General features: G+C 40.9%; 2 protein-coding genes across 3 annotated transcripts in view; one reads left to right on the forward strand and one right to left on the reverse strand.

Moving 5' to 3' along the window:
* The first annotated feature begins 1277 nt into the window (after positions 1–1277).
* The window catches only part of LOC124286853, a 36742-nt gene continuing 12222 nt past the window's right edge, over positions 1278–25797 (forward strand). The window contains exons 1-8 of one of the 2 annotated variants that reach the window (XM_046723292.1): positions 1278–1358; positions 2263–2421; positions 3363–3440; positions 3739–3819; positions 5063–5191; positions 5787–5858; positions 7288–7479; positions 8326–8598. In XM_046723292.1, the coding sequence (XP_046579248.1) occupies positions 1293–1358; positions 2263–2421; positions 3363–3440; positions 3739–3819; positions 5063–5191; positions 5787–5858; positions 7288–7479; positions 8326–8598 (1050 nt within the window). In that variant the 5' untranslated portion in view covers positions 1278–1292. The remainder of the gene's footprint in view (positions 1359–2262; positions 2422–3362; positions 3441–3738; positions 3820–5062; positions 5192–5786; positions 5859–7287; positions 7480–8325; positions 8599–25797) is intronic. The other variant, XM_046723293.1, reaches the window with a different exon arrangement.
* On the reverse strand, positions 11477–13820 carry LOC124286855. The gene has a single exon (XM_046723294.1). It carries the CDS (start codon positions 12667–12669, stop codon positions 11761–11763), a length of 909 nt encoding a protein of 302 aa, XP_046579250.1. The 5' UTR covers positions 12670–13820; the 3' UTR covers positions 11477–11760.

Raw genomic sequence — 25797 nt, forward strand, 5'->3', positions numbered from 1 at the left:
TATGAGGTGTTTTTGTTGTTTTTTTACTGTGATGTGTTTTTGTTATTGTTTTTTTTAAAATTTTGTTTGTTTTGTTTTATATTATTAGCATTAGGACAGATGTTACACATGCGATACATAAGTACATATATAAAGCGGGGATGAAAATATTATCCACGGATGTGAAAGTAACATACTCAGAAATGTACAACATTTGCTTTACATACTAAAATGAGAAAATAGAGCTAATATAGGATAAGTACTAGAAGTGAAAGTGTGGAAATAGGAAGAGAAAGACAGGAGAGGGGGGAAAAAGTAGATGGCATGGGAGGGAAGAAGATGGGGGAGGGGGCGTGTCGGTGGCTGCATGTTTAAATTTGTTCAGCTGTAAGTATCGGCATCAGTGTTGACCATTTGTGTGAGTTAAAAATAACCATTGACCGATGCCTTGTTATCTAGTTCAGACATGAGAGTAGGTTCCTGCAACTAGTTTCCATGCCAACCATCATGTCTCTGAACAACATTTTAGTTTGTTATTCTTTTTGTAAAACCAAATTCCAAAAAAGTATTTTCAAGTATTTTGCTCGAATGTAACAGGGATGTATCAGAGCATTTCAGAGGCTGATGTTTGACCTCTGCAGCAAATGCAGTAAAAAGAATTCAGTTATTACAAATTTATTAATTTTGAGGAATTTATGAAAAAATAATAACATACATTTTTATTTGATTCATGATGCTTTAAGGCACTTGGTTTGATGTCCAAAATAGATCCCTGCCTTCTATTTATCTGTCTGTCAGATTACAGGTCCCATTCCCTTCATCTCCAATGTGACAGTTAGCCAGTGGCCAGCGAAAACGACGAAGATAATGGAGAAGCTTGTGTTTATATATTAGTTTGTGTTCAATTCAGATATGAACTAAATGCTTAGGGTACTACATCTTAGAGTGTATGCCATTGTTTTTATGATGTCTGACCCTCTCTTGAGGACAATTGTCTTCAAATAATATGAATATGAACATTCTGATGGAGGAAGTGAGTGAACTGGTATTTTCCTGTAGAAATATCACTCTCTCAAGTGAACCACTTTCCATAATAATGGGACCTTTTCTGTCCAGTTTAGGGAGATTCCGGGTTAGTTTGTGAGCCGGCGAGTCTGAAGGCAATATTTCATCAAAATCATGATGAGAGATTCCAGGAGCGGACTTCACAGTTGAGAGAATCCGAACCCTCAGTACTTTTACAAGAAAATGGTTTCCTTACTCAGCTGTTAATGTGTTATTAATGTTCATGTTTCAGTGTTAGCGGAGTGAAGATGACCCTGAGTTCTCACGCCTGCAACTGCAAGTGCCACCTGTCGTCAGTTACATCAATGCAGAGGGTGAGTTGTCTCCCTTGAATCTGTAACCTCCAAGGAATTATCCTAAGCAGGGTTTGAAATTAATATAAGTCCAACGCTATATTCAGGAAGGACTAGTGACATGTCTTTGTGGACTACCAGTTTTACCATTAGGTAGATGGCAGCTTTGTAAAGGATCATTTTATGGGGCTGGTGAAAACAATAAATAATTTCTAACCCTGTTAAGGGGTGGATGAAACATGGTGAGGTTTACTACAACTTAACTGTCTGCATGTACAGTTCTGCCCATACTTGCATTTGTACCCATACAGGCAGCATCAAAGTGACTGGGTACTTTTATTTGTTGATGTAAGTGTATTTAACACTTTGCCACTGTTAAGTGGCTTCTGTTGACAGGGGCGTATGTAGCAGGGCGTGGAGTCATCCCATAGATGATATCCTTACCTTGATAACTTGCTGACCGGGTTAACCCCTTTGGTCATGTGGACAAGGAGTCTGACTTCTGATCAGAAGATCCATGGTTCAAATTCCATCACAGGACTCAGAACATTTATGGCTGCTACATTTACATGAGGGTCATCAGCGATTCATGGCTCGCTTATCAACAGTCTCATTTCATTTGCTGACTAGAACACACAAAACACTAGCACACCTGCAAGCAGTAGTATGTATGCAAAATGAGAGTACAGGTACACAAACCAGCAATGGCGATATGTTTACTCCCTAGGGATCAAGCATACTGATTATGCCCTAGTTATAAAGGGCCTATTGTTTTTATCATAGTGATGATATACAACAGGTTTTAAGGGCTTATTGTTATTCAGACGATGGTGATATAGCCCAGTTAGAAAGATCCTATTACTATTTGAATGATGATGATGATGATGATGATGATGATGATGATGATGATGATGTTTTGATGCAGCCATCTTCCCAGGAGATCAGTGGACAGGGCGATGACCAGGAGAAGAATAAGATGTACAAGAAGCTAGACTTCCTCCGGAAGGCATTGGCAGATGCAGAGATGAGACTCAGTCAGGCCTATAAGGAGATGGCCGAGCTGAGACGGAAGAGCCTCGCAGGAGTGAGTTGTTGCCGACATGATTACTGAATTATTGCATTGTAACTGTCCAAGTTAAGATTGCCATAGTTGACTTCAGTATTAGCCGTAAGAAATGCATTAGTAGAAATTACCTGGATCATCAACCCTTTTGCCATGGTAGCAATGGTGAGTTGCCATGGTGTAGAGACTTGTAATGGTGAGTTGTCATGGTGTAGAGACTAGTAATGGTGAGTTGTCATGGTGTAGAGACTAGTATTGGTGAGTTGTCATGGTGTAGAGACTAGTAATGGTGAGTTGTCATGGTGTAGAGACTAGTAATGGTGAGTAATGGTGAGTTGTCACTAGTGGTGTCATGGTGTAGAGACTAGTAATGGTGAGTTGTCATGGTGTAGAGACTAGTAATGGTGAGTTGTCATGGTGTAGAGACTAGTAATGGTGAGTTGCCATGGTGTAGAGACTAGTAATGGTGAGTTGTCATGGTGTAGAGACTAGTAATGGTGAGTTGTCATGGTGTAGAGACTAGTAATGGTGAGTTGTCATGGTGTGACTAGTAATGGTGAGTGTAGAGACTAGTAATGGTGAGTTGTCATGGTGTAGAGACTAGTAATGGTGAGTTGCCATGGTGTAGAGACTAGTAATGGTGAGTTGCCATGGTGTAGAGACTAGTAATGGTGAGTTGCCATGGTGTAGAGACTAGTAATGGTGAGTTGTCATGGTGTAGAGACTAGTAATGGTGAGTTGTCATGGTGTAGAGACTAGTAATGGTGAGTTGCCATGGTGCAGAGACTAGTAATGGTGAGTTGTCATGGTGTAGAGACTAGTAATGGTGAGTTGTCATGGTGCAGAGACTAGTATTGATGAGTTGCCATGGTGTAGAGACTAGTAATGGTGTGTTGTCATTGTGAGCAATGCTCCAAATTTAAAAACGGTTGAACTTGAATCCTGTATTGATTATTCTCCAGGATGATTCAGTGTCTGACATGCCCAAAATGGAGTCTGGTGGCGAGTCTTCGGGTGAAGAAGAAGACAAGACATCCAAGGTAGGCTGCAGATACAGTGGCCGTGGATGAATTGTTGTTGTGAGTAAACCTTGTCATGTGAAATGTGAGTGTGATTAGTGATTGTAGTGAGTAAACTTTGTCATGTGAAATGTGAGTGTGATTAGTGATTGTAGTGAGTATGAATGTTTATACATGTTTTACATTTTTTGTTGTGACACAAGGGAAACTACAAAATGTAGCATAACTTTAGTTATTATTGTTGTATTTTATCTGTTGACTGTGTCAGATTGGGTGGTCCATGTAATACGACTAAAACATTCCTATCTGTCTCTTTCAGGAGCCAAGTAAAGACAAGAAAAAGGTTGCTAAGGAACCAAAGAGAAAGAAAAATGTTCGTCGGAAGTCCATCAAACCAAAGGTATGAGCAGAGAACACTTGGTGGCCAGTTTGTCATCAATACCAATTCTCTACTCTGGCACAAGCATAAGGACTTGCTAAGTGACATAAGGAGGCATATATCTTCCGTGTTCACAGACTCTTTGATTGTAGAGTGTAAAGTGTGTTATCACTGCTTGTCAACCAAGCATGCTCTTGAGCTTTATTAATTTGCAGTAATATAATACATATGTCGAAACAAGAAAATCTTCAAACTAAGTTTGTCTTCACCATGAATTGAAGTCCATGCTTTCTAAACTGCCTTACGGGGCGGTGGGGTAGTCTAGTGGTTAAAGCGTTGACTCGTCACACCGAAGACCCGGGTTCGAATCCCCACATGGGTACAATGAGTGAAGCCCATTTCTGGTGTCCCCCGCCGTGATATTGCTGGAATATTGCTAAAAGCGGTGTAAAACCAAACTCAGTCAGTAAACTGCCTTACTGCTAAGTGGTCTAGTTGGGAGAGTGTTTACAGAGAGGATTAGGACAGTGGTTCAGTCGCTAGCTTGCATTATGCCAAAAGGTTTATAAGATGGTACTTTCTGTTACCTTACATGGTGCTGGGCATGAAGGGGATGAAACAAGGACCTGTGGGGGCGGCTAAGAGTCCGTACACTAGTTCTGAGTGGGACATAATATATCAAGATGCTAAAACTGTTAATTGTTTTGATTTAACAGAAGTTTTGTAGAGCTATTGATAGTTTCGACGTAAGAGATTTTCTGTGAAGCTATCAATTGTATTGATGTACCAGAAATTCTGAAGAGCTGTCAGTAGTGCTGATGTACCAGAAATTCTGCAGAGCTGTCAGTAGTGCTGATGTACCAGAAGTTCTGCAGAACCCGTCAATAGTGCTGATGTACCGGAATTTCTGCAGAACTGTCAGTAGTGCTGATGTACCAGAAGTTCTGCAGACCCCGTCAATAGTGCTATGTACCAGAAATTCTAGTAGAGCTGTCATTATTGCTGATGTACCAGACGTTCTGCAGAGCCCGTCAATAGTGCTGATGTACCGGAATTTCTGCAGAACTGTCAGTAGTGCTGATGTACCAGAAGTTCTGCAGAGCTGTCAATAGTGCTTATGTACCAGAAATTCTGCAGAGTTGTCAATAGTGCTGATGTACCAGAAGTTCTGCAGAACTGTCAATACTTGTGGTGTACCAGGTGTTCAGCAGGATTTAGTTTAGTTCTGTCCAGTTTGTAAGATTATGTTATTTTCCCCATTTAGCAGAAGAAAGACAAGTCCCTGCCTCCAATCAGCCAGCCCATTATACCGGAGCCTGAGGTTCCCCCACCGCCAGAATTTGATGACAACCGAGATAACGAACTGTGGCAAGTGGGAGATATACAGGGACGGGTGAGTTAGTGATACGAGATGTGGCAAGAGGATAACAGGGTTGGATGAGTAAATGATAACAGATAATATCGGTAGCAAGACCATATCCAGGCACGGGTGAGTGAGTGATAACAGAAAACAATGGCGGCGAGAGGATATCCAGGGGTGGGCGAGTTGTGATAACAGAAAACAATGGTGGCGAGAGGATATCCAGGGGTGGGCGAGTTGTGATAACAGATAATATAATTTGTTTGTTATTTAACGCTGCACTAAGCAATATTCCAGCTATATGCCAGCGGTCTGTAAATAATCTGGTTTCAACCAGACATTCCGGTGATCAACATCACGAGCATCAATCTACGCAATTGGGATGCGCTGACATGTCAGTGAGTCTGACCACCCGATCCTGTTGGTTGTCTCTTATGACAAGCAAGGATTGCGAAAAGCCAATTCTAACCCGGATCTTCACGGGTTAGGTGCCCAGTAGGATGTGGTAGCATGGCTTGCATAGTCTAGGAAGCTTGGAAAATTGAGTGCATTCTGATCATGGAAACAGATGATATAGCTAAGTGAGCAAGCTTAAGGGTGCCATAATTGTTGTTTTTCTCTCCTGTAGCTGAACATGCTTGTGACGGCAATTACATCGTATGTGACAGACATCGGCAAGCTGATCTGGGGGGAGGAGGAGGTGAGTGGGCAGATAACTCCTGTTGAACTACGCAGCCCCAAGCGTGCTCAAGTTTACATTTACTATAGTCCGTTAGGCTCAAAAGCGGACCAATGAATTGCAATCTAGCTCGAAAACTAATAAACATAAAATACTCAATGAAACACTGATCATAATCAAAACATCAGACCAACTCTGTGAGGTTTTTGCAGAATTTATGTCCAAAAAATTAAAAAGTTGTTTAACAAACTATCATTAAAATATCGACACAGTTCACTATTTATTACGAGGGAGGAGAGCAGAGAAAGGGACAGCCAGGTGTGCGAGAAAGGATGGAGACGGCACATCACAGGTTAATGAATCAATAACGTCGGCACTTGCTTCTCTAACACCTGGCTGTCCCTTTCTCTGCACTCTTCCCTCGTAACAAATAGTGAACTGTGTCAAATTTTTAATGATAGTTTGTTAAACAACTTTTTTAATTTTAGAACATAAATTCTGCAAACGTTCGCTTGTCATGCCGAAGACCCGGGTTTGATTCCCCACATGGGTACAATGTGTGAAGCCCATTTCCATGATATTGCTTGAATATTGCTAACAGCGGCGTAAAACCCAACCCACTCACTCATTTTGTGAGGCATTGAAGATTGACTGGGATGTGTGGTTTATTAGCTTCATCACTTAAGTGTGGGTTCCTGTCCCTGATGACCGTAGACATTTCCAAACACAGATCAAGCAGATGGTAAGGATATGCATTTCTTGGCTTTCTTCACAATGATTGGTTGTAGTGAGGATGATTTTTAATGGGCAGCCATCAAACTGGGAATTCCGAATGTGTACTAAACGCAGTTCACGATTAGATGAGGATCAAAATTTTCAGAAACAATACGTCAGTCATGCTAAAGAATTCTAAGGGTTTTCTAAGGAATGTAGAAGTAGTAGGTCTGTGTGTATGTGATTTCAAGAATACAGTCTCATAAATGTATGAAAGCCAATGTTTGTCATTCATCATCTTATAATTGTAATTTTCGCAGACATGGCATAGATATAGAGCAATAGAGAAACAAGACAGAGGAACACACCTATGTGCCTAGTATGCCTCCTGCATTGATTCGCTGATTCCACAGTTAAAATGTGTGTTAAAATACCTAACAATATAAGAAAATAGGAATAGAATCACACTTTGTCAAAATACCCTTGAAATTAATCAGATTTGTTGAACTCCACAAAATCCCAATAATATAAAATCTCTTAATTCAATCACTGATGGTTAAAATTGCTTTATATTTAATGATAACCTGGTGAAATACCTCAGAATTTCAAAAAATGAAATGTTTTCAAAATCACAATGTGATAAAATACTAGAAATTAAACACCACTGTTGTTAAGAATTTTAAAATAAATCCCAGTTGTGTAAGGTGCTGTTGATACATGCGGCTCACTGTTTCAGAATGGCAAGAAGGCCGTTGTACAGCAGTTTCAGTTTGGCCAGAAGCTAGAGGACAAGGCCGTGAAGAACGCCAACAACAGACGTGCGGCTGAGCGCAGGCAGCGTCGAGACCAGGTCATGCTGAATGGACAGAGAGCAGTTGCCATAATCCGGGAGGTGTATGACATGTTAACAGCTGCTCTTGAGCTGCAGGTGTGTTCCCATAATCACAGAACTCATCAGATCCTCACTCTGATGCCATAATACTTTTCCTGTATTTTGAGCCAGATCTTCCCACTGTCATTGTATTCCAATTGGGTAGATTGATACTCGTGCTGTTGATTACTGGATTGTCTGGTCCAGACTCTATTCTTTACAGACTGCCACTATTTTGCCATATAGCCGGAGTGTGTCATTGTCTGGTCCAGACTCTATTCTTTACAGACTGCCACCATTTTGCCATATAGCTGGAGTGTGTCACAGCAACAAACAAACCATACACTTTGTCAGTGGAATCTGTTGTCCATGTCAGAATGATTTTTTTGTTTTATGTGTTCATTGTTTAATGCACACACGGCAATATACACAAAAGGCAATTGCCTGTAAATAATCAAATTAATGACTTGACAATCCAGTGATTCAGTATTGTCAGCACCTATTCATGGATTGACGTGTCCATCCTTGACCAGATAATCTATTTAGCAAAGGTAGCTGAACACTTGTCCTAACTGAGAATGATGCATCATACATGATGTGGGCTAACCAGGAACCTTATCATACACCTGAGTTATCTCCCTTTACCCTTTACCATTTTTCAACATTTCAGCACAGTTACTCTGAAGCATCTACCGTTCCTTCAAGCAACACCAGCAAATCCATTTTTCACAATTATAACGAAAACATTCCCTCTGGATTATGGTAGCCTTATTCCTGTGGATTCACAGAATACATGCAGAAAATCAAAAGAAATTTAACACTAAGTCATAGCTATTCCTAGTGGTATACCTAATCTACCCCTGAGTTATCTCCCTTTACCCTTTACCATTTTCAACATTTCAGCACAGTGACTTTGAGGCAATCTACCGTTCCTTCAAGCAACACCAGCAAATCCGCGCAGTCCACCACGCCGCCATGATGGGTCGGCTTCCACAAGGAAACAACGTGGTCCGGATGGGTAGCAGCGAGAATGCCGTAGAGTACTACCTCAAGTCGTATGGTGGGGGAGGAGGGGCTGGGATCGCAGGAGGTCAGCGTGGCGCCTCTGGTCAACCCTCGAACTTGCTTCCAGTCGGGTCAAAGATCGACCTGCCTCTGGCCAGCTCCAAGGCTTCAGTAAGTCTTGCTTTACTTGGATGTTTCTCATATTTACCATAACAGTGACTTTGTTGGATGGTTCTGAGAGTATTAGATTTAGAGTTAGTTTGGTTTCTTGTTGCTCTGAACTCTGTTTCTGATCTGTCTCAGCAAGTCATCCTGTTAGGGACAGTTCATAATATACAGTGTGTGTGTGTTGATAATGATATATGGAGAAGCATGTACAATGTGAATGGAGAACACACACACACACACACACACACACACACACACACACACACACACACACACACACACACACACACACACACACACAACTTGATTTCCCCCACCCCCCACCCCAGAACAAAATGGGTAGCCCCCCTTAAAATCATCATGACCTCCCCTAGTCATAAATTATGAACGGTCCCTTACGGGAGAAAATTACAAGTGATGCAGGTGTCAGGTGTTTTCCACTTTGCTGAAACCAGTGAGCATGGACATTATGCTGACAAACCAGTAGATATGATCAGATTGAACCAGGTTGGAAACCCTTGATCACAGAATCCTGATATATCCAGGGGACACAACTCAAATTGTAGAACCTAAGACCAAGGCCAACTTTGCCACCCATCTCTCTGGCATAATTCTGTAGTCACATTCCTGTTGTTCTTCCTTCTGTATGACCCACAACACAGACATCTTTACAGACGTAGAAACAAGATTTTGTAATTATATTTTGTTCAGATCATTAGGATTTTAGTGTTTTTATGAGGGGTGGTGGGGTAGTCTCATGGTTAAAGCATCTGCTCATCACACTGAAGACCTGGGTTCGATCCCCCACATGGGTACAATGTGTCAAGCCCATTTCAGGTGTCCCCCACCGTGATATTGCTGGAATATTGGTAAAAGCGGCGTAAAACTATACTCACATACTCACTCACACTCACTCACTCACTCACTCACTCATTCGTTTTATTTTCAAATCCTCGGTATTCATGTGTAAAAGAGTTGATTATACATTCTGACTAAATAGTCTTTGTTGACTTTTGAAGCTATTGACTACTGTATGACACCTTGACACTGTGCTTGTTTCCATTGTATGGGTCAGGGCCACAATATTTCCAGACCGCCGCCATATAGCTGGAATATTGCTGAGTGTGGCGTAAAACATGTCACTCACTCACTCCTCACTCAGGGCCACAAGACAATGCTTAGTAATATGTCAGTATGGAGGTAAGAGGGAAGGTAAGTATTTCACCGTGGGGTCAATAACCGAAACATGATACTTGTTATAAGTGTGCCTGCCCAATTGTTTACTTACATCTTTTGAATTTGTGTGCATGAAGTGGATGATTAAGTCAAGTAGAAATGCCTTTAAATGGGGATCCAAGAATTTTGAACCGTGTGTGGTCAATGACCCCCTCAAACCACACACACACAACATGATACTTGTTATAATCTGCTGATTTGTACCGGAAGATAGATAGCAGTTATCTAGATAGATACCTGAAAAGATAAGATCTGAAACACCGTCAGACAGACACTACAACTCTGTTCTGTATCAATGAGCCGTAGGATGATATGAAACTGACATATAATTTGTGAGAATTTTGTAACTGGGTGGCAATCATTTCGGTTTAGTTGTAACATTAGTCTTAGTATAGTAGAAGTGGTAGTAGCAGTGTAGGAAATATGTAGAAAATCGAGCCTGTCCACAGGACTGGCAGGTCAAATTTTTTACCAGTCCTGCCAAAATCTAGCCTGTCCTCCAAATATAAATAAAACACATTCGGCAGTAAATAATCAAAAAGGTTATAATCATTATATATATGTCATTGGTTTGCTAAAATTGACCCGACATGAGGACGACTAGATATTTTTTTAACCCGTTCTCCACAAAATTCACCTGTCTCAGACGTTGGGATGGGCTATCTTTCCTACACTGGTAGTAGTTGTGGTGGTGGTTGTAGTAGTAGTTGTAGTAGTAGTAGTAGCAGTAGTAGCAGCAGTGATGGTGGTAGTCGTAGTAGTGAGTGAGTGAGTGAGTTTAGTTTTACACCGCACTCAGCAATATTCAAGCTATATGGCGGCAGGCTGTAAATAATCGAGTCTGGACCAGACAATCCAGTGATCAACAGCATGAGCATTGATCTGTGCAATTGGAAACCGATGACATATGTCAATCAAGTCAGCGAGTCTGACCACCCGATCCTGTTAGTCGCCTCTTACGACAAGCATGGGTTACTGAAGGCACATTCTAACCCGGACCTTCAAGGGTGGTGGTAGTAGTAGTAGTAGTAGTAGTAGTAGTAGTAGTAAAAACACACCGATGTGTTGCATGGTACGAGACAGTTTATTTCACAGGCCACAGAAAAATCAAGATATACATGATAACAGTGTTTTGTGCACAGCAAGGACTTGAGATATCCCATACAGCATACCCAGCATCCACCCAAGATGAACCAACATTTTGTCACCAATTTCTGATGTGTGCGTGTAGAAAAGCTGACGAAATATAATTGCTTTTAAACTGATGAGTGGAAGAGTGTGTCCATTTTTATGAATATTCTGTTGTTAGAGATGGAAAGTTTCAATTCTTTATGTATTTTGTTACTGACTACAGTACAACTTTATGTTATTGTCAACAGTACAACTATGTTATTGTCAACAATACAACTATGTTACTGTCAACAGTACAACTATGTTACTGTCAACTGTACAACTATGTTACTGTCAACAGTACAACTATGTTACTGTCAACAGTACAACTATGTTACTGTCAACAGTACAACTATGTTACTGTCAACAGTACAACTATGTTACTGTCAACAGTACAACTATGTTACTGTCAACAGTACAATTACCTGTTACTGTTTGCAGTGTTACTGTCAACTGTCAATCCTCATAAATGTTTCTGTCAACAGTACAACTATGTTACTGTCAACTGTACAATTCTATGTTTCTGTCAATAGTACAATTCTATGTTGTTATCAACAGTACAATTCTATGTTTCTGTCAACAGTACAACTATGTTACTGTCAACAGTACAATTCTATGTTACTGTCAACAGTACAATTCTATGTTTCTGTCAATAGTACAACTATGTTACTGTCAACAGTACAACTATGTTACTGTCAACAGTACAATTCTATGTAACTGTCAACAGTACAAGTCTATGTGATTGTGTACAGTACAACATTATGTTACTGTCATCAGTACAATTTTAGCAACAAGACAAAACAGTAGGCACAAGATACCAAGATTGTCCATGTTTCGGATGCCGTACGATGCCTCCTTTCTCTGACAGCAGCTGCAGAAGCAGGCGAGCGCCTCGTACAGCGACTCCATCCACGTGTGCGGCGTCCAGTTGCAGTCGTCACATTGCAGCGTGCAGCAGCACAGTGGACACGGGATACTGCAGCGACAAAAACAGTCTTGCCCGGTCAGCTTACACAGATACTCCTGACTCCTGCAACAGCAACATCTCCACCAGCCGTTGCAGCAACCATGCTCACTGCTGACGCTGGGGAAGCAGGTGGTGTAGCGCAGGACGGTGCTGGCAAGACCGCTGACCATCATGGTGAGGGAGAAGATGGCTACTTCTCGGCTGCAGTGGCAGTTGTAGTTGAAGACGAGGAGAGCGACAGCTTGTGGGATCTCCTCGAAGAACACAGCAACGTAGACTTCAGTCAGCGGGTGGAACAGCTGCAGCTTCAACACGCCTCGATCCTTCAGAATGCTCAGGACGATGTTGATTATCTGGATTACACTGAAGATGCTGCCAAAAATTGTGAAGACAGCTAAAACTTGCCGGATTTTTTCACGATGGACGCCGCAGATGTCCAACTTAGAGAACTTGTAGTTGAACATGGGATTTGGCCCACATGAATAGTCATCGAACACAACAACCATCCACCAGTCAGATACAACATCCCATAATATGAACACTATTGCAATAATTCGAAGGACATTGACAGGGGTTGATGCAGGGAGGTTGTCCACACTGGAATGCTCCCAGTTTCCTTTGATTATTGAAGCGTTGCCAGCCAAACTTTCGTCCACTAGGGGAGCAAAATACAGTTCAGGTGTTACAGAATAGGTGTCCATAAAACTATCTCTTTGTGAGACGCTGGTGAGGTTGGATAGTCTCGTACCAGGTTCTGACCGTCGGTCCCAGGGGTGTGTTGATCTTCTTAAATTTACTTCAGGTTCTTGTCTAAGGTCAACATTACTGTCCTCATGGTAATTATAATGCACTTCTGATGGAATCTGCTCAGGTGGATACACTTGCGGACGATCGATAATATATTTGGAATTTCTGAAAATAGTGCCCGAGATTTTGATGGCTGGTAGTCATACACGGGACCTGGACCTGGGTTCGCCATGCTCTCCCTCTGGTTGTCAAAGTCAAGACATTTATAGCTTTGTTGTTGCATCTTTTAAAAACAGTAAACGGCCAAATATGTCACTTTCTGTATGTCAGAGAACTGGAAACAGTTAGTCCACAACTTCAAGTTGTGAATGTTGCAAGTGACCTCCCGCTGGAGTGATGGTTACACGACTGAGCTGAGAGAGAAACTATATGCAGGAAGTTCACCTGCTATCAACACCTGCTAGATCATGTGAAGATTGATAAGTCGGAGAGGTTTTTATCGCTAAGGCTTACGTCAGAATGATTACCACCTGAACATTGACATTTGTGGTATTAAAGGTTAGTCCCTGATGAGTACTGAAGCTGGTGGGCTTGACGGATGTGTTGAAATGATATCATTCAGCTGGAAAGAATGGTATCACTCTCTCAAATACAGATGTTTAGGAATTGATATCACTCATCCAGAAAGAAAGGTATCACTCTCCCAAATCCAAATGTTTAAAAAATTATACCGCTCTGCCTATGTCAAAGTTATAACTTCACCAAATCCAGCTGATTCTAAAATTGTCATCACTGAGGCCTTTTCCAAATGAGTTGATTTCACCTCCTTCTGTCCAATGCAAATGTGTCAAATTGATTTCAAGATGTCGGTAAGTCTGTTTGTCATAGCTGTCTTTGTAAACAGTTCAGATGATACTGGTAATCTCATGATTACAGCTCCCAGGGTGCACCACTGGTTATGTGTACTGTCGTCCCAACAACTACCTTCACTCTCTGACTTATGGTGGAAAGTTCTACATCTTATCTGGTGACCCACAAGGAAAAACATTATCACAGCATGATTACCTTTGATATACAAGAACTATGTAGGTCCAGATAGACACTTGTGATATCAGGTATTTTGGATTTCATTTTCTGAGTGCATTTAGTCAATGAAGTTATATGCTTGAACTTAAACTGATATCTCTAAGCATTAAGTGTCTACATTTCCCAGGACCTGTTGTTAGTACATGTCAAATATTGTATACCTTTATTCAATACTTGTCAGTGATTATATTGTTCCTGTATACCTGTCAACAATTGTTTAGAACTTGTAAACCATTGTCCAGTATATCTGTCAACCATTGTTTAGAACTTGTCAACCATTGTCCAGTATACCTGTCAACGATTGCTTAGAACTTTTCAACAATTGTCAAGTATACCTGTCAAGCATTGCTGATGTGATGTTGAGTTTTTACTCACCCAATGACCACCCACCCACCCATACGACCATCCACTTGACCATCCCTTCAAACATTCAATCGACCATCCACTGAACCATTCAATCAACCATCCATTCAACCATCCACTCAACCATTGTCAATCAACTGTCTACACAACCAGTCAGTCAATCAACCATTCATTCAACCATTCATCCACTCAATTATCCAGTCAATCAACTGTCCACTCAACCAGTCAATCAAACGTCCACTCAGCCAGTCAATCAACCATTCATCCAATCAACTATCCAGTCAATCAAACATCCACTGAACCTTTCATCCAATCAAGTCCAATCAATCAAACGTCCACTCAACCATTCATCCAATCAACTATCCACTCAACCAGTCAATCAACCATCGAACCAACCATTCCAACAACCATCCACTCAACCATTCCAACAACCATCCACTCAACCATTCAATCAACTATCCACTCAACCATTCATCCAATCAACTATCCACTCAACCAGTCAATCAACCATCCAACCAACAATTCTATCAACTATTCGGTCAATCAACCGTCCACTCACCCACCCACACATTCAGTGCTATAGACAAGCATGAACAAAGGACAAGCTGTACTAACCAGGTTGCAGGTAATCTTATCACTCAGCCCGCAAACATGTCCTCCACTCTACTCCCATCTGCCTTGTGTCCTGTTATCAGTTCCACCTACTGTAATCTGTCCTATTGTCTAGCCTCTACACTTTATCCTTGACTCTCCTATCAAACGTTCCTGACTTGACTGTCTCTAGTAATCTCCATGCTTGTTCTAATGGTCCCCAGATTGACTGTGTAGATTCAAATACTGTTTTGTTTGTTATTCAACGCCACACTCTGCAATATTCCAGCTATAAGGCAGAGGTGGTACAAATAAAAATACATATAGTTCAATAGTTTTTATCTCCTAATACGTGAATGTCAGATTCTGACCAGTCTAAGTAAACTTAGGCTCAGTATTATTCGTTACACTGCTATACTGCGTCTAGCAAAACCTTATAGAAGGTCGCGTCAGCTAACCTTTTGGCCTGACCAATCAGAACACAACTTACCAAATCGCGAAAGTTAACATTCGCACATACCGTTTGAACCTTTACCTAAAAAACTCGAACGATTCTGAATGCTATTTTCCGCATGATCGCTTCAGAGTGATACACGCAATGAGTGAACAGTCGCTGAAAATAGCGTTTTTGTCAATTATCAAGCATGTCACCTTGTGAAAATATAAGCAAATAGTTACCATGTCATTAGAAACCCCTAAGGGTATATACTGCAGGTCAAATACCTGTGTTTATGCAGATTTTCATATGTTGATAGATCAGTGTCAGCGACCAAGGGAAGAGAAAATCCCAAAACCATTTTGTAAGTCCTGCCGAACCCTAACAAGTAGTCGTTGTCTGATTGGTTAAATCTGTTCGGCCGTCTCGCGTTTGATTGGACGGTCATAGGTCGCTCAAAGGTTAGCTGACGCGACCTTTTACTAGGTTTTGTTAGACTCAGTATAGCAGTGTAACGAATAATACTGAGCCTAAGTTTACTTAGACTGAGATTCTGACTGGCTGAGATCCTGTCTGTTATTTCAATGTACCATGCAGGGTATATAGCCTAGTTGAAATGCCTAACTGTTGGTGCTACATTTATGACATATCAACTGCAGTGTTGCATCTGGAATGATGATGTAGGAAACTGTTTCTTGTTTCCCAGCCGAAACATGTCTTGGGGGAATATAGAGAGTGTTTTTCTGTACAGTCCATTTGATTTCATTTGAGACCGATGAATTGCTCACTAACACAAAATCTAACAAAACCAAATTTTACACAGTCACATGAAATTGACAGACCAACTCTGATGATTTGCCTCATAGTTTTGGACACCTGAATAAAAAAGTTCATTTTGGCATTATGACAAGGATCCAGTGACTTTCATGCTTAATTTCAGACTCTGCAGAATTAGGTTTAATATACTGAACAAAAAAGTAAAGGTACTAGGATATCAGGAATAGTTTTCAGTAATGAAGACAGTGCACAATTTATAAAATTAAGATATTCATTCATGATTTTAACTTTGTTTTGGTCAGTGTATAAAGTGAACATGATCTGGAAAGTGTACTGAGATAAGACCTCAGAAACTAGAAATCAATTGTGAAAATAATTTTTGTTATTGATTTGTCCAAATTGAAACATGAGGTACATTTCGGATCAACTCGGCAGGTAGTTGGACCTCTGTACAGCTTATGCCATCAGCCCTCTTGAGTTGGCTAAAACATATTGATCTTACTGAAGCCAAAGTATCCAGCCATGCGACCACTTATACAGACTTAGCGGATTGTTACTGAATGATGCATTCTGGGAGCTCCAGCTGTCAAGGCAGCTCCTGGCGGCGGCTTTGTAGGAAACTACTCAAGGAAAACAATGCCTGATGATGGAAGACATGCTATTGTTATTGTTGAATGGGTGGTTGTTACGAGGCATATTGCACACTGTGCTTCCAACATATGATACGAGTGTGAGGAATGTACTGGTACTTCAAGGATATTGGTTTACATTGTGTTAATGTACACCCGGCTGGATTGAAACGGGTGATTGAGCAGAAATTGTATCAGGTGTCGGTTGGTGGAGTTGCTGATTGATTCAGTGTCAAAGTCAGTCACGCAGACAGATAGGGCCGTGCTGGACACAGGTGGGTAGAAAACTGTACGTTTGGAGTAATGTGGTCAATTAATCGTAATATGTGTGTCTTTATAAGCAAGACATTTTATAATATTTGGTAGTTAAAGAAATAGTGTCATACTTCTTTTATTATAGTTTACTGTAAATTAAAAAGTAATGTGATTTTATATAATCAAATCAGTTAACAAACAACTGCTCTGAAGTTTACTTTAAACTGTACTGTGATACACTTATTTTCTCAAGTTTACTTCATTGCCCCAGAATGTGTTTATTTTTACTGTTTTCTTATTAGTGATACACTCTGTGAATTTCTGAGGATCATATCCTTCTTGTTCGATATAAAAACAGAAAGTTATTTATATGTGAATAGCATTAATCATGAGCTTGGATGGTTGTGTAGCGACGGGGACACAGTGAGGGCCATTACCAGAGTTCAGTTTCTTGGGTCTGTTGGTTTGGTGGGGGAGATGATCCAGACTGGTGTGGGCCTTAGAAACTAGGCATGCTATGCATTTTATCAACATTTATCAAAATGACAAATACTTCCTATCAGATTTCTGTACTTTTATTTTATACATTTTCTAATCTTGCTACAGAGTTGTCAGGCAAATCGGTTAAATCTAAACTTTCTTTTTGACTGTATTTGACATCAACAGTCAAATAACAGATGAAATAATTAAGAAGGTGTCGGTATCAATTTAGTCTCTCATAGTTACCCTGAAACAATTCAGAGGCCAGATAAGCTGTGTATCCGGGTAAAATATGCATAGAAACTTTCCAATTACGCATTGAAAAATAATTGTTGCGTACCAATTACGCATTTAAAATGTTAGATATGCAAAAAGTCTAAAACAAATGAGTACGGAATATATTTATAAAAATCACTTGCGTAATGAAAAAGACATCGATTGCTATCAAGTTGTACTGTTAGTATAGGACTAGTGTTGTATTGTCAGTATAGGATCATTGATTTTTTATGAAATCATTTCCATTATATTTAAGTTGGTTTTGATTAGGTATGACATAAGGCAGAACATACCTGCTTAGTAAACTTACTCAATGACATAATACTTAGGTGAGTAAAATGACTGAAATACGCACATATTTGAAAACAGTGGGTAACGGAAAATGAAATACCCACTCAACATTCATAATACCCACTCCAAAAAATACAGTGGGTACAGTACCCACATGAGCTAAATCTTATCTGGAGCTCTGCAATTACACTCAATATAGCCCATGCAAGTGCAGACTGTGGCAAGTCTAGATTACCACAGAGGGCTTCTTTATACTATATGAATTTAGGAACTGGGTTTTTTAATTTTTTTGTGTAAAATATGTTTATTTCAGAGACTAGAATTAGCCTGCTATCAGTCATAATCTGACAGACAAGTAGCCAATTGTTTGTAAAACTATTGAGGTACCATAAGTTTCTCCACTGTGATCGGGCTTGGGCCGATGTTGTCGGAGGGAGCGTGAGAGGACAAACGGGAACAGGATTACTTCACCTGCTCAGATCAAAGGGTATACATACTTACCTGTGTACTTACCTGTATGCTTACATACATGATCAGGCCGTGTACGTAACACTCTGGGAGATTTAGATTGGCAGGTCAGCATTTTGTCATTAACCTGAATTTGATGGAATATATTGAGGTCATATTAGTCCTACTGAGTTCAGCTTTCTGTAGAACTGTCAGTCTGGCTTACTTGATCTGTCGCTATGAAAGTGTTGTATCAACTTTCTTTCTTGCGAGTTATTTTTGTTTTTGTTGGTGTATATGCCACTCACTCATTCACTCATCTTTTTATTGAAGGGGAGGTGCAGTGCAAGTTTTGGTTCTGCCATTTCAATTACAGCAATTTAAAAATTCAAACTTAAAAGCATTTGTTGACCAATAACTTGAAAAGTATTGGTTTAAATGTTTTAAATTTGGAAAACAGCTTCTTTGTCTAGAGAAGATGCGCAGTGCAAAGTTTGGTTTCAATTTTTAAAATGTTTTATTTTACATATTTTTGAACTTACATGTTTCATAACTTGAACACATTTCAATGGATTGCTTTCAAATTTGGGGATCACCCTCCATATCTATAGAAAATGCAGTGTGATCTTATCTATCCTAAAACCTTCTGTTAACCTTATCACTGTTTTGGTTACATTGATCACTTTCAGCAGTAAAATGTTTCAGTCAGTAAGGAGTAATGATAACCTTTTCACCTCTGTGTTTTCAGTTATCTAAAGCATTTTAAATCTTTCCTGTCAATAGAGATAGATTCACTTGACCTGATAGGCACACTGCATGGGGTAGCCTCTGACGGTCGGACCAGTCTGGGTAGACTGACAGTGAGCCAGGATGTTTTTAATTGCTTGCTCCACATACCTTATTTCTAAAAATTATTACTTCAGGAGAGATCATGTTTTCCAGTTTTGGGGGTTGTAGTGAGTAGTGTTCAATGCCTGGAAAATTCCATTTTGTTGTTAGACTATATTGGCATGAAACATTGGAAAAACACTAAAGAACCACTCGCCTGAAACGAAACATTCAGACATTTTCTGAAGCACTTTCTTTATCTAGAAGAATATCCCAGTTGTGAGACAAACATGATGCCACACTAGTATGGTATGATGTCACGCTAGAATGCTACAATGCTATGACATCACATTGGAATGCTATGACATCACACTAGAATGCTATGACATCACGCTGGAATGCTATGACATCACACTGGAATGCTATGGCATCATGCTAGAATGCTATGACATCATGCTAGAATGCTATGACATCATGCTAGAATGCTATGACATCACACTGGAATGCTATGACATCACACTAGAATGCTATGACATCACACTGGAATGCTATGGCATCAAACTGGAATGCTATGACATCATACTAGAATGATATGACATCATACTAGAATGATATGACATCACACTGGAATGCTATGACATCACACTAGAATGCTATGGCATCACACTGGAATGCTATGACATCACACTGGAATGCTATGACATCACACTAGAATGCTATGGCATCACACTGGTATGCTATGACATCACGCTGGAATGCTATGACATCACACTGGAATGCTATGACATCACACTAGAATGCTATGACATCACACTGGAATGCTATGGCATCAAACTGGAATGATATGACATCATACTAGAATGATATGACATCACACTGGAATGCTATGACATCACACTAGAATGCTATGGCATCACACTGGAATGCTATGACATCACACTGGAATGCTCTGACATCACACTAGAATGCTATGGCATCACACTGGTATGCTATGACATCACGCTGGAATGCTATGACATCGCGCTGGAATGCTATGACACCACACTGGACTGCTTTGACATCACACTAGAATACTATGACATTGCTAGAATGCTATGACATCACACTGGAATGCTATGACATCACACTGGAATGCTATGGCATCACACTGGAATGCTATGACATCACACTAGAATGCTATGGCATCACACTAGAAGGCTATGACATCACACTAGAAGGCTATGACATCACACTGGAATGCTATGACATCACACTGGAATGCTATGACATCACACTAGAATGCTATGACATTGCTAGAATGCTATGACATCACACTGGAATGCTATGACATCACACTGGAATGCTATGACCTCACACTGGAATGCTATGACATCACACTAGAATGCTATGGCATCACACTGGAATGCTATGACATCACACTGGAATGCTATGACATCACACTAGAATGCTCTGGCATCACGCTAGAATGCTATGACATCACACTAGAAAGCTATGACATCATACTAGAATGCTATGGTATCACACTGGAATGCTATGACATCACACTGGAATGCTATGACATCACACTAGAAGGCTATGACATCACACTAGAATGCTATGACATCACACTGGAATGCTATGACATCACACTGGAATGCTATGACATCACACTAGAATGCTATGACATCACACTGGAATGCTATGACATCACACTAGAATGCTATGACCTCACACTGGAATGCTATGACCTCACACTGGAATGCTATGACATCACACTAGAATGCTATGGCATCACACTGGAATGCTATGACATCACACTGGAATGCTATGACATCACACTAGAATGCTCTGGCATCACACTGGAATGCTATGACATCATACTAGAATGCTATGGCATCACACTGGAATGCTATGGCATCACACTGGAATGCTATGGCATCACACTGGAATGCTATGGCATCACACTGGAATGCTATGGCATCACACTGGAATGCTATGGCATCACACTGGAATGCTATGGCATCACACTGGAATGCTATGGCATCACACTGGAATGCTATGGCATCACACTGGAATGCTATGGCATCACACTAGAATGCTATGATGCCATGTTACAAGGAATGATTTTGCCTGCTTACATGATGTTTGAACAGGCTGGGTTAGCGCAAAGATGTAACCAACATGTAACAAACAAACACTGACGTCTATTTCACGATGCCCTTTAAATCTTCATTTTTGTTTCACATTAAGGGGATATGGTCTAAATACAGTAATACAACTTAGGCAATATACTAAATTTACACTTAATAAACCATCCTTATTTGATATCTACATGTATTGCATTAGTTTTAATGTTTTAAGGCATGTGTGTTGTAAATTGCAAGAGGAAGAAATTAATTGTGCTGCACTATATGAATGACAAAACATGTATGAATAAATGTAAAAATACACTATGAAATCAAGTATTTTGATAAATTGATTTTCGGCTCATAAGTAAACACAACTAAAATACTTAGTGAAATGATTATTGAATGCATGAATTTATTACCGATAGTTAAATAAGCCAGCACCCATAAAGTTTTATGATCGTGTAAAATCATTACTGGAAGCCATGGAGACTAATGACGCCGACAGCACACACAGTCAGGTCGCGGCAGCGTAGTAGGCCGGGTGTGAGCTGTACAATGAGGGGGCCCCAGGGAAATCACCCTGACATGCCATCTGTAAATAAAACTTGTAGAACTTTCTGCGTGACTGTGTGTTACAGCTAGTTCAAGTGAAAGAAAATGTTGAAGTAGAAAGCATATTTTTTCAGTATGTTCTTGTTCATGTACTTTTCATTAGATCATGTTTTTGTTGTCTTTGAAAGTTCCATAGGTCATGTGTCTCAATCTGTCAGTTTTGTAGGATTTTTTTGGTCAAAACAAGAAAGTCTAAATGTGCAGGAACTTCAAAAGGTTGTAACTTAATCTGTGTTGTCATCAATTATGAAAAATAACTGGACATGATCTCCAAAGATGTGCTTAAATATTCTGAGAACCTTTCCAAGCCATTTTATAATAACAATACAACAGATCTAGATCAGCCAGTGAGAGGGAAATGAAAGGCTGATTTCTTACCTAACATTCTGTAAAAATTTTGTAACGAATCAGCCATGCTCTTGTGAGCAGTGTTGAGGGATTCTGCCTTGGGAAAGGCAATAATGTTGCAACTAATGAACTAAAATTAGTGGACCCTTGAGTCGGTAGTTTACTGTCCTCCATGAGATCAGGATGTGATAAATCATCCACATCTACATCAGTTCCCATCAGTGATTCTGTCACCCTGAAGCGTGCAGCCACTCCTCGCTCTGTCCCCACAGAAGTAGCTTCCTTCCACAGTTGGGGGCACTCTTGTGTAAATAGTTAATATCCAATCTGCCTCCATCGCATGTTAGTTGACCCTCACAACAGGCGAGAGACTTCTCTAAACCTGGTGGTAATTACCACAGTTGACATATTTATGTAAACCTCCTTAGACACTTGCCAGGATCTCCGATCTGTCCTACATGAGACTACCCAACCTGGAATCCCAGGAGTGAAGGGCTCTGTCCTACATCTGTCTGACCTGGAATCCCAGGAGTGAGGGGCTCTGTCCTACGTCTGTCCCACCTGGAATCCCAGGAGTGAGGGGCTCTGTAATAGATCTGTCCGACCTGGAATCCCAGGAGTGAGGGGCTCTGTCCTACATCTGTCCGACCTGGAATCCAAGGGGTGAGGAGCTCTGTCCTACATCTGTCTGACCTGGAATCCCACGATTGAGGGGCTCTGTCCTACGTCTGTCCCACCTGGAATTCCAGGAGTGAGGGGCTCTGTCCTACATCTGTCTGACCTGGAATCCCAGGAGTGAGGGGCTCTGTCCTACATCTGTCCGACCTGGAATCCCAGGAGTGAAGGGCTCTGTCCTACATCTGTCCGACCTGGAATCCCAGGAGTGAAGGGCTCTGTCCTACATCTGTCCGACCTGGAATCCCAGGAGTGAAGGGCTCTGTAATAGATCTGTCCCACCTGGAATCCCAGGAGTGAAGGGCTCTGTCATACATCTGTCCGACCTGGAATCCCAGGAGTGAAGGGCTCTGTCCTACATCTGTCCGACCTGGAATCCCAGGAGTGAAGGGCTCTGTCCTACATCTGTCCGACCTGGAATCCCAGGAGTGAGGGGCTCTGTCCTACATCTGTCCCACCTGGAATCCCAGGAGTGAGGGGCTCTGTCCCACATCTGTCCGACCTGGAATCCCAGGAGTGAAGGGCTCTGTCCCACATCTGTCCGACCTGGAATCCCAGGAGTGAAGGGCTCTGTCCTACATCTGTCCCACCTGGAATCCCAGGAGTGAGGGGCTCTGTCCTACATCTGTCCGACCTGGAATCCCAGGAGTGAAGGGCTCTGTCCTACATCTGTCCCACCTGGAATCCCAGGAGTGAGGGGCTCTGTAATAGATCTGTCCCACCCAGAATCCCAGGAGTGAGGGGCTCTGTAATAGATCTGTCCCACCCAGAATCCCAGGAGTGAGGGGCTCTGTAATAGATCTGTCCGACCTGGAATCCCAGGAGTGAGGGGCTCTGTCCTACATCTGTCCCTCCTGGAATTCCACGATTGTGTGGTTCTGTCATGTTCATTGACTGGACTTGTGTATAAGTTTTGATGACTGTGCTTAAGTCACAGGCTTCATTTGTTGAAATTGTTTGTTATTTCTGGGAGTGAGTATCACTCATTAAAAATGTACTCTCTGTAGAAAAAATATAAATCACTATACTGTCGTAGTGTTGTGTCTGATTGGTATGCTACACTGGCTGGCCTGCATGTACAGTCACTGTGATGTGCTGTATGTTGCTGGAAGATGGTCAGGGTGATACCCACAAGCGCAAGAACACTTCCAGTGTGGAAAGAGCATGAGAATGCTTGTGATTGTACATCATTAACAGAGGTAAATGTTGGAAATGACTGATGCATAATTAATGTCTATCAGTGTTTGTGTAATGTTAATTACTAGGTACAAGAAGGTTAATCCCATTTCTGGCGTATCAGAGGAATCTTAGAGAGATGCAAACTCTTTGTCTGTGTGGAATCCTGCTTTTTTTTGTCACATGATGATGCTGGTTAGAAGAAGTCCTGGGGGTGAAGTTGAGGGTGGGGAGTTAAGTTCAAGACCGGATAATCTCTCAGCTACAGCTTCAAAGTGGTGGGGAGCCTAGTGGTTAAAGCATTCGCTTGTCACACCAAAGACCCGGTTCGATTCCCCACATGGGTACAATGTGTGAAGCCCATTTGTGGTGTCCCCTGCCGTGATATATCTTGAATATTGCTAAAAGTGGTGCAAAACTAAACTCACTGACTCAAGACAAACAGTGTCTATATCGCCACACTCTCAATACTTTTATTTTAAGCCTTAAAATAAAACCTGAGGCAAAATTAATTTTGCTGTGTTAGATTAAATTATTTGTTTATATTTGGGAGGAACCATGTACACAAACTTTGTATGGGACAAAATAATATAAAGAAATTATGAAAACTAGTTTTTTCAATCATCCCTGAACAATGCTCCCTCCCCACTATATTACTCTTGACCCTACCATGACCAAAAAATGCACTTAGAACTGTTATATCAACCTTGAATAGCCCCCAAACGCACCAAGTAAAACATTAAGTCCACCCTGACCCAACAATGCACCTGGAACTGTTGTATCCCCTCAAGTACCCCAACAATGCACCTGATAAAATAAGATGTGAACCATGACCCGATACTGACCTGGCCTTGTATCCCCCTCGCCATCTACAGTTATCCCAGGATATGATTCAGTACAAGATTAAAGCCTTGTATGTTTCACTGATGGCTTATCCACCACAGACACTCAATCTCTGTGTTTTGATTGGCAGGTAAAGATGTCAGCCGATGATATTGACAACCCAGTGTATAAAGTTCCGTAACACTTGAAGATATGAGCTTGTAGATAGCTCAGACTTGTCATGACTTAAACGGACATAGATTGATTGGCAGAACTCTGTAGGTGGGACTTTTTGTAATTACACTAATCAGAGTTTAAATTGTGTATTCAAATGGTAACAAATTACTTTCTGCTTGCAGAGATATTGAGCCCATGTCTAACATAAGTAAGTCATTACTGTCGTTATTTGAAAAGTTTATCTTTGAGAGTTTTTTGTCTGCACTGTGTTAACGGGATCAGGTGGTCAGGCTCGCTGACTTGGTTGACACATGTCATCTGTTCCTAATTGCGCAGATCGATGCTCATGCTGTTGATCACTGGATTGTCTGGTCCAGACTCGATTATTTACAGACCGCTGCCATACAGCTGGAATATTGCTGAGTGCGGCGTAAAACTAGACTCACTCACTCACTCTTTGTCATAAAATCATTTTTCTTCCTGAAAATTGCAGATAAACTTTCTTGTTACAGTCAATGAGTGATTTGTTACTGTCACCTCTCAGTATGGAAGTCAAAATGTTTTGGACAGATCAGTCATAAACGAAACCAAACAGAGATAAAGAAAACTAAGTAACATATAAATACCCATCAAATGCACCCAGTTTGAACCCATGCATGTTTATTACTTAACAGTAGATCATCATTTCAACATACTCTCTATGGT

This window comes from Haliotis rubra, unplaced genomic scaffold (genome assembly GCF_003918875.1).
Source record: "Haliotis rubra isolate DU_JTF1 unplaced genomic scaffold, ASM391887v1 Scf393, whole genome shotgun sequence".
Classification (NCBI taxonomy): domain Eukaryota; kingdom Metazoa; phylum Mollusca; class Gastropoda; order Lepetellida; family Haliotidae; genus Haliotis; species Haliotis rubra.